Source organism: Acipenser ruthenus, chromosome 16, assembly GCF_902713425.1.
Source record: "Acipenser ruthenus chromosome 16, fAciRut3.2 maternal haplotype, whole genome shotgun sequence".
Taxonomy (NCBI): domain Eukaryota; kingdom Metazoa; phylum Chordata; class Actinopteri; order Acipenseriformes; family Acipenseridae; genus Acipenser; species Acipenser ruthenus.
The window spans coordinates 28,139,576-28,148,416 of record NC_081204.1 but is presented as its reverse complement, the minus strand read 5'-3'; the positions used below and the strand labels follow the sequence as shown (position 1 = coordinate 28,148,416).

The window sequence follows — 8,841 nt, the reverse complement described above, 5'->3', positions numbered from 1 at the left end:
GCATATTTATTCCATGGTTTTGTCAATAAGCACTGTACATAGTACACATACATGTAGTAATGTTTTAAACATCACCCTGAAGGGGCCTCTTTTAAATAAATGTATTTTCAGAGAGGAATAGCCAAATGGGATCTGTATAAAGTAGTGAGATGCAGGTTACTTGCTGGAAGGAACAGTTATACCATTGGTATTCCGAGTAGTTTCTTAATAGAGTTACATTTGTTGTTCTTCTCTGAAAAATGGCATTGGCTATTGCGCTTTCTTTAAAATCCCTGTTAATTCAGACAAGGATATTAAATGTGTACTACCATGCTGTGCTCTCCCACATTCTACCTTAAAAAAACTTTTTTTTCTTTCTTTCTTCACTTTCCTTCCTCTCTTGTTAGGTTGGGGCGGATTGCCATGGTAACCAAATAAAATTAAGGTATACCTTTTGATGAGAGTAAAAGAACAAACAGCATAGATTGCCTGTGTGGTTTGTGGCCATGAACTTTTAGAGTGATCTTGGAAGGAAAAGATTCCCTGAACCTCGTGGATTTCATCCCGTTCAGTCCTGTTCACCTCATTGCTCAGCACTTGGTGTTTCTCCAGCTTGAAGTACTAGACAGTTGTGTAAATTACTCCCTAGTCTTCGAGGCTCATTGTAAAGTTCTTGTCAAGCTTACTTATGGCACACAGAGAAAGCAATAGTTGAAGCACTGTGGTCTTGGTACTATATTATTATTATTTCACTGCTACAGAAATCTGACTCTGCTGCATTCAGAACTCAGTAACAGATATGTGCCGTAGAGCAGTAGGCAATAGGCAACAGTAGAACAGGACACCTTCATAGAGAGTATGTCTGTAGGTGACCACAGCTCCACTCAACAGTGACACTAGGGTGTCATTTTTACCTTATTTTTCTCCATAGTCTACTGTTGCAAGTTTCACCAGCTCTGGGCCCCTGTTTGGGCTGTATATTATTACAAATATAGGTGTTTGCAAAAAATTCCAGTTATATACACTCATTAGCATACTATGGAGAAATCTCTAGCATAGCCTTGCTGCAAAATAGAATTAGGAAACGCCAATTCAAAAGCCTGATGCTGAAATAAAATAGAAATGCCTTTTAACAGTATAACATGTTTTATCCATTAATATTTATATTTACAGTACATTTAAAACTATTTGTTTTCAGTTCAAAGTGCAATACAAGATGATTATATAGTCTTTTTTTTACATACTTACATACACAATACAATTACATAACTTTGACAACTACAAAGCATCATTTGTAGTTTAAACTTTCAGTATAGATACAATTTACATAGTATAAAATTATTAAAAAGTGTGTGGATATGTGAACAGGGTCAAATTATTACCCCTGGCCCTGTTACCTTAAAAGCACATAGTAAAATGTACACAATGTGTATTTTTCCTTTAAGTTCAAATAAAAACACCTTATTAAAAAATGAACACTTGTCTTTATTCCTGAGCTATAACTTAAAGAGAAGCTTGGTATGGTATGAAGCTTCCTGTTTATCATAACTAATGCATTCTTCCTGTAACACTCTGCTCCTCATGGATGTACACAAAACGGCAGCGAGAAATAACATATAGAGCAAATGTAAATAAGAAAGCATTGTTTAATATACACCGCACCAAAATGTGCTTTAAATGTGTTTTTTAACCACCTACTGCTACAAGTATTGTCTGTGTGTATGGCTAAGTAAGGAAGAGTGAAGTTAAGAGGCAACAAGTAGGACCGAGCAGGCAGGTATGTAAAATTGAAGAATAATGTTGAGGTTGTCGGTTTATTTGCACAGTATAAATATTGAAATTCCTGTAGTTTCCAGAATACCTCTCAAAGGCAATGGTTGACTGTGGAGTGCTAAGGCGCCTGAGCAAATCGATCATCTCTGGAAGAAGAAGCGAGGCTGTTTTCAGCAAGTTTAAAATGTCTGGCTAGCCTTGATGTCACTGGCAGGTTGTAACCATAGAGATTGTAGGGAGAGGGCAGGGGAGCAGGGATGTGCTGGAGAGGCGAGGGAGGGAGGCCCACGTTGCCTGACGTGTGCACCCTGTGTAGATGAGGCTGGTGTGGAGAGCCTGGAGGGCCCTGGAGACAATGCCCCCTGCAGTCCCCTCCCTTCCCGCTCCGCAGTGCTGAGATGCCCACTGAAGACAGGAAGGGGAAGTCGGTCAGTGCTGGCAGCCCTGGGGAACCGCTGCCCTGTAGCCTGTCGTGGCCCGGCAGGCTGAAAGGCCGGGTCCTTATCATGCTCATGGGGGAACACATCTTGTAGCAGAGGGGCAGACCCAGGCAGTCTGAGCAGGGCAGCCCGAAAGAGCTGCGAGACAGCAGGAAAGATGAAGGGGAGCAGGAGGGAGAGAGCTGCCCATTCAGAGGGGAAAGGGTCCCACAGCTGGAGGGGGAACTTGAGCTTCCTCCTGGAAGAGAGAAATACAATATTATGTTAGTAACTTAACAAAAGTTATCAGTTTTCAATAAAAAGTGGTTCACTAATCATATATTATCAATAAAATGGACTTCATTGAAAGGTTTTTTTTTTTTGCAGTAATCTTCCTTACCTTGGGTCTCCAAACCAAAAGGCTTGAAGTCAAAGCTCAAAGGGGTCCTCCAGGGATAGGTGTCCAGGATGCCATCAAGCACACCCCTGATGAGAGTAAAGGAGAGCAACTTCACTCCAAGTAGCAACAACAACAACAACAATAATAATAATAATAATAATAATAATAATAATAATAATAATAATAATAATAATAATAATAATAATACACTTTTTCCAGTCTTGACAGTCAACATCTAGGCACAAAATACATTGGGGATTCTAACACCTGTGAATCAATTTATTCAAAGGAAAACAGTAACACTATGCAATAAAAGGGCTGATGAAAGCCCTTTTTTAAAACTTTAGTTGCTACACATTTTAAAGTATTAAAACCCACTGCATCAAAAAGCTAAAAGGTATATTTAAACGTATTTACCTGTTTCTTCCAGGATCTCTGAAACCCTTGGCAAAGGGATTCCTGTCTATTTTTAGTTTAGTGATCTAATTAAAAAAAAAAAACACACAAATAAGGAGGTATTAGCTTCTGGAACGCATACAGTACAGTCTAAAATAAGTCTTTTATAAATAACAAAATGTAAGTATAATAAAACTCTATGGGAAACGCTTGTGTTTATTACTCAGTGGTTGACCCTGTGCCTCATCCCAGCTGTACTGTGAACTTGGAAAAGGGCCTCAAGCAATAAAATCCTGCATTGCTTTGAAAAGTAAAAACAAAATGCACCCAGCCAGCACACTTTCCTGCCACTTTGTTCTTCACAAGGATGGTTTCTTTATACCCATTCTGTGAGCTAATGGTCTAACACAAGACTGGTGGCATGGTGTAACAACACCCATATCTCAGTTGTACACCAAGCCGCTGGGTAGTCAGAATGATGATGGAAAACGATATTGGTTGTATCATTCTAGAACCTGGGTGGGATACATGTCAACGGAAGCTTGGGCTCGATCGTGATTAGCAGTCATCAAGAATATCAAAAAGCAGTTAACGCAAACTCAGCATTACTGCATGCTGTTGATTTGCCTGGTAGCTAATTGGCATGGCAGTAGCTATGAAGCTCATGGAAAGAGCTGGCGGTCTGTGGTCAGTAAGGAGGCTGGGGAGAGACGACTGCCAAGTTCATGTTCTTTTAAAGTCCCTTTCTTTTCAATCTTCGGAACACGCAAGTTCAGGGCTGCTACTTTCCCAATAGAGCGGTTTATAGTGCTGGCAGTTTATATGTCGGGCCCCCCAGTGTTGCAAGTCATCGAACTAAAAGTAATATTAATAACATATTAATAATATTAGTAATATTAATAACATATTAATAATATTAGTTAGCCGTGTAATAAAGCAGAGGTGGGAATGATTTTAAAATATACAATTATACACATATGAATAACACTCCATAACTGAAATATATTGACTTTATATTTGGTTTTATACAAAGAGAAAAAATATAGTGCAAGTTATTAATATTGTTGTTGTTTTCGTAGCCTACCTGTTGGTTTTGGTAGGCTGTGACGGTGGTGAATTCTGTCTCTCTGAAGGAGAATGTCGTCACGCCCTCAGCTGGCAGAGACTGAATCTGCGACAAGTCAAACCTGGGATCGTGAAGGATCACGTGGACCCGCGGCGTATACTTGTGCATCGACTGCAGAATGATCTAAATAATGGAGAAAAAATATTAGGCTATACAAAGTATTCCTAAATAGTATTATTTACAAAATACTTTCGTGACGTTCTATTTAAATTGTATGGTACAGACGTGCAGTCTTATTACAGTCAACTCCACTTGTCGAAACTGTTTTTGGCGTTGACAAAGACAGTGATTAATATAACAAAGTATCCTGCAATCATATGGCCTACTTATTAAAAATGCCTTAAATAAATGGAAACGTATCATTTGAACAGCACAGCGGACTCGATACCTTCTGATTTCTGTGAACTGTGAACAGCTTGAGCTTTTGCAGAACACATTTCTTTTTTTATAAGGATATTACAAATAGCAAAGTTTATTTTTTATTTCAATATTTTTGACTTGCAACATTCCCGGCGACATAAGGACTGTTAGCAGATGTAGCCTGCCTTCGATAGCACCTTCAAGGCTTTAACACTAAATATAATGCTATTCCCTTATAATCACCGTCATACAGTAACATGCAGTATTCATAACTGCTGTTATCATAACATTACTTTGTTACTACAATGTTGCAAAAATACTTCTTTCAAGAATTACATTTTAACTACGGGTTTCAAATCTATGTTCCTACTGATTAGCGCTAACAATGCGTGCTTATTATTATTTATTTATTTAGCAGACGCCTTTATCCAAGGCGACTTACAGAGACTAGGGTGTGTGAACTATGCATCAGCTGCAGAGTCACTTACAACTACGTCTCACCCGAAAGACGGAGCACAAGGAGGTTAAGTGACTTGCTCAGGGTCACACAATGAGTCAGTGGGATTTAAACCGGGGACCTCCTGGTTACAAGCCCTTTACTTTAACCACTGGACCACACAGCCTCCTCATTATTACTGGTAGCTCCGTTCTTCTGCTGAAGATCTTCTGACTTTCAGTTTTTATACTTTTATTATACAGATATCTCAAAGACCCCACTTTAGATGAAAAGTTCAGCATATGCAGGCTTCAGAGTACACACCACAACACATTTCACATCCACATTGCGGACACACCGAAAATTAACTATAAATCGCCTAAATGCCAACTGACTGAATTGTAAGAACTAGATGTAACCTATATTAAATCCAGTAAGAATATGAGCTTGCCCGAGTCTCCAAAGAAATGTAGGCTACTAGGAGTTGTCATTCAACGAGAAGGTCACTGGCGATAGAAACAGGTGGCCCGTGAGCACAAGTCCGCAGAGAATGGAAAGAGCACAGCGTGCACACCTACATGCCCCTTGTCGTCCATCTCGTTGTTGGTGAGTTTAACCCGGTCGAAGCTGATGACCTGCCTCATCCACGTCTCCCCAGAGCACGGCGAATCTGGGTGGATATACAGCCTGGGCGTTATACACGAGTGGTCGGTGTTGCCTGCTACCATCCACTGCGAACTATGGTACACGTACCTTGTTTGAAAGAGACAACAGTTAATCCTGAGTGGGAAAAAATCATATATTTCATCTAACAAAAGTACTCTCGTTACAGTACAGGTTTATTTCGTTTAAATGCATTTGCTTTCAAAGACTGTGCAGTTGTTTTTCAACGTGTTTCGTAACTGTTTTACAAGAACTATACTTAAGATTTCATATTTATGTTATTAACACGTAATATTTTGGAAGCCTTTAAAGTGCCAGACTATGTGAGGCTCTGTTATTTTGCCGCATGCTCAATATGTTTTTTTTCGTTAGTTGTCTGCAGTTAATATGCGTTTTACCGCATGAAAAAGTACAATGTAACATTTTTTTTTTGTTTTAAGACTGTCCAACATTTAACGGCATAAAAGAAAAGTTTCCATATTTTTTTGTGTTTCTGCCAGACAATATTTCTTTTCCTTTGTACAATGATTTATTTGTGTCAAAATCCCAGCACTTCGCGGCACCCATAAACCAACCATAACAAGATCATACACATAAATATTTCCTTATCAAAAAGGGATGCTTGTTTGAAAAAAGAAAACCCTTTTTGTGTTCCAAGTAAAATCTTTTTTTTCATTTAATGTGTATTGTGTATGCATTAGGCTATATTATGCTTTTAATACACTTGCGACAGTATTTGTGGTACGCGCGACTCATGTTCAACATCATACACGTTTATTGTGTTTGACATTCAAGAGTTATGTGAGAATTCTTACCTGTATCTTTTGGAATCCACAGGGACTATGTCCATTGCTATATAATACTGTTTAAAGGGATCCAGTTCCTTCGCCTTCACTCGTACAGAAGGGAACATCCTCCTACAGCAAACTGACAGGTCAGTGTCAAATCCTCAAAATGCACTTAAATAACTCAAATAGCATTAAAAAACAATATCGTTTCATGTTTGTTTATTTAAAAATAGCACAGTAGTCTACTTATACATTTAAAAAGTGATAGTGTCTAAAATTATTATTTTATCGAGGAAACAAAAAAGAGGGTAGGTTAATCAAATTTTCTTCCCAGCTAGAGGCAAGATTACATTTTAAATTACCCTTTACAAGCGATTTATACTTAAATCATTTTACACTAAAAAAAGAGAAAACGTAGGATTGATTCTACGCTAAATTATGTTAAAATGACTATATATATATATATATATATATATATATATATATATATATATATATATATATATATATATATATATATATATATATATATATAACATCTTTAGCGGTCCTGACCTCCCGGCTTTCGTAATGATCATCTCTGTCCCAATCTCATGAAATCTCTTCCACAGGTCCGAGCCCTGTAATCCCACTTGAATATCGTTCTCAGAACCAGACTTTTCAACCCCAGGGGATTTCCGAATTAAAGAGTCCAGTTTACTTCGTTTTCCTGTTCAATTTAATAAACAGGGGATACAATCTATTACTGTGACGTTACAGCTGTAGCTACTAATATAAATATAGCGTACATCTTTCAAACTTGGCATGTTTAAGCTATTGTACAACGATATTATGTAACAATATTTTCTTCAAAGCTGGACGTTTTCAATTAGCATGCTAAAATTGTTGCTGTACTTTCTTTAACTTTGTTACATTATGTTTTCTAACCCTAATGCATAACTGGCAGGCTACAGTATATTGTAATGTAACACAACTTAGAATACATCTGCAATGTCAAAGTTTAAAAGTGTGTGTGTGTGTGTGTGTGTGTGTGTGTGTGTGTGTGTGTGTGTGTATGTGTGTGTGTGTGTGTATGTGTGTTTGTGTGTGTGTGTGTGTGTGTGTGTGCGTGTTATAATATTGTATAATGCAACCTGGAATAATCTGTGCAAGAAAAAAAAAAACGTTTACAGAAAATCTCATGTGCTGCAATCTGGTCTAAAATGTAAGTACATTGCCTTTTTTATTTTATCTGTATCTAGGCTTCGCTTTTCTGTGAAAACGTTGTAAAAGCTATTTCGTGCACAATCCCAAATTACTAACCAAGTTCGTCTGCTTCAATCGTTGCGGATGGAACATTTTCTTCTTCCTGCTCCAAAGCATCGTTAGTACGTTTTTCCTCTTTACAATCCTCAATTTTCCTCTTTGATGGTTTCCCGACCAAGGCTTCCACTGAGAAAGCGTGAGCCCGGGAGCTCAAAGCCATCCTCGGGTCCAGGGTCCTTATACTTGAGCACGAGAAACGAGCACGATCCTGAAAATCATGTAAGAAATCTCGCAGCTCCTGCTTGCCAGCTGCACTGCTTTCCCAAGGAAAGACTTGCAGGTCTCCTGTGAAGTCCTTTACAATGTACAAGGCATCCCTCCGCAGGAAGCAGTTTTAAATCCCTGATCCATTTTCCTAATGTCTCTTAAAGGCTGGGTAGGGTTTTTTTTTTTTTTTTAAGAGACCTGCCCTCAGTGTCAAATAGGAGATCTCTAATTGGGGAGTGCGAGGGGTTGTGAGGGATACTTTTGCAGCGAAGGACTCCCCCACATAAAGATGAGGCAGCCTCCCGTGTTTATTTTGGAAAGAAGAGACTTTATTGACACTTGACAAGGCTCGAGAAACAAAAGCAACGAAGAAAAAAATTGAAGGAAAATTTTAACAAGGGGCGAAATTCCATTACTTCCTCGATTACGTGATGCATGAATATATTGATTCTCAATTGTTTTGTTTCATATACAGTAGGCGTCACCAGAATGAAATGAAACCAAGTATTTCATGTGTTTTCAAAATTGAAAGTATTTTGCAGTTACATTATGTATGAGTTTGTATTCTGTAAAGACATTTTCAATTCAACTTTTAAAACAAATTGCGTTTGTCATATAAAAATCAATTTTTTTCCTGAATTGTATTAATGCAGTTAATGTACATGTCTCCTTCTTTAAGAATATAATTTATATGGCAGGAATATTAAACATAAACTGCAAATAAAAACCAATACATGTAATGAAAACAGATATAAAAAACGCAATTTACTCTTTACAAGAATAACCCCCATTGCTGTTTACAAAACGCTCCTTGTAAACGCACACCGGAGGCCCTATATTGCATAGATACATTTTTCGACTCTTCCAAAATATATCGCCAACAATACATTTGATTAGAAACGTATGGGGTACAGTATGAACATAGATCATTAGGGACTGTGTTTGCTGAAAACGGGATTTAAGCACAGGATTTCATAGTTAGAATATGC

General features: G+C 38.0%; 1 protein-coding gene across 1 annotated transcript; it reads right to left on the bottom strand.

Annotated features, from left to right (window-relative positions):
- Nucleotides 1-1,112: 1,112 nt before the first annotated feature.
- Nucleotides 1,113-8,110, bottom strand: LOC117412474 (T-box transcription factor TBX22-like). Its single transcript, XM_058989280.1, has 8 exons — nt 7,643-8,110; nt 6,896-7,049; nt 6,368-6,469; nt 5,468-5,642; nt 4,052-4,216; nt 2,989-3,053; nt 2,572-2,657; nt 1,113-2,430 (listed from the first exon to the last, which is right to left on the bottom strand). Exons 1-8 carry the CDS (start codon nt 7,803-7,805, stop codon nt 1,871-1,873), a joined length of 1,470 nt encoding a protein of 489 aa, XP_058845263.1. The 5' UTR covers nt 7,806-8,110; the 3' UTR covers nt 1,113-1,870.
- Between the last annotated feature and the right edge of the window lie 731 nt (nt 8,111-8,841).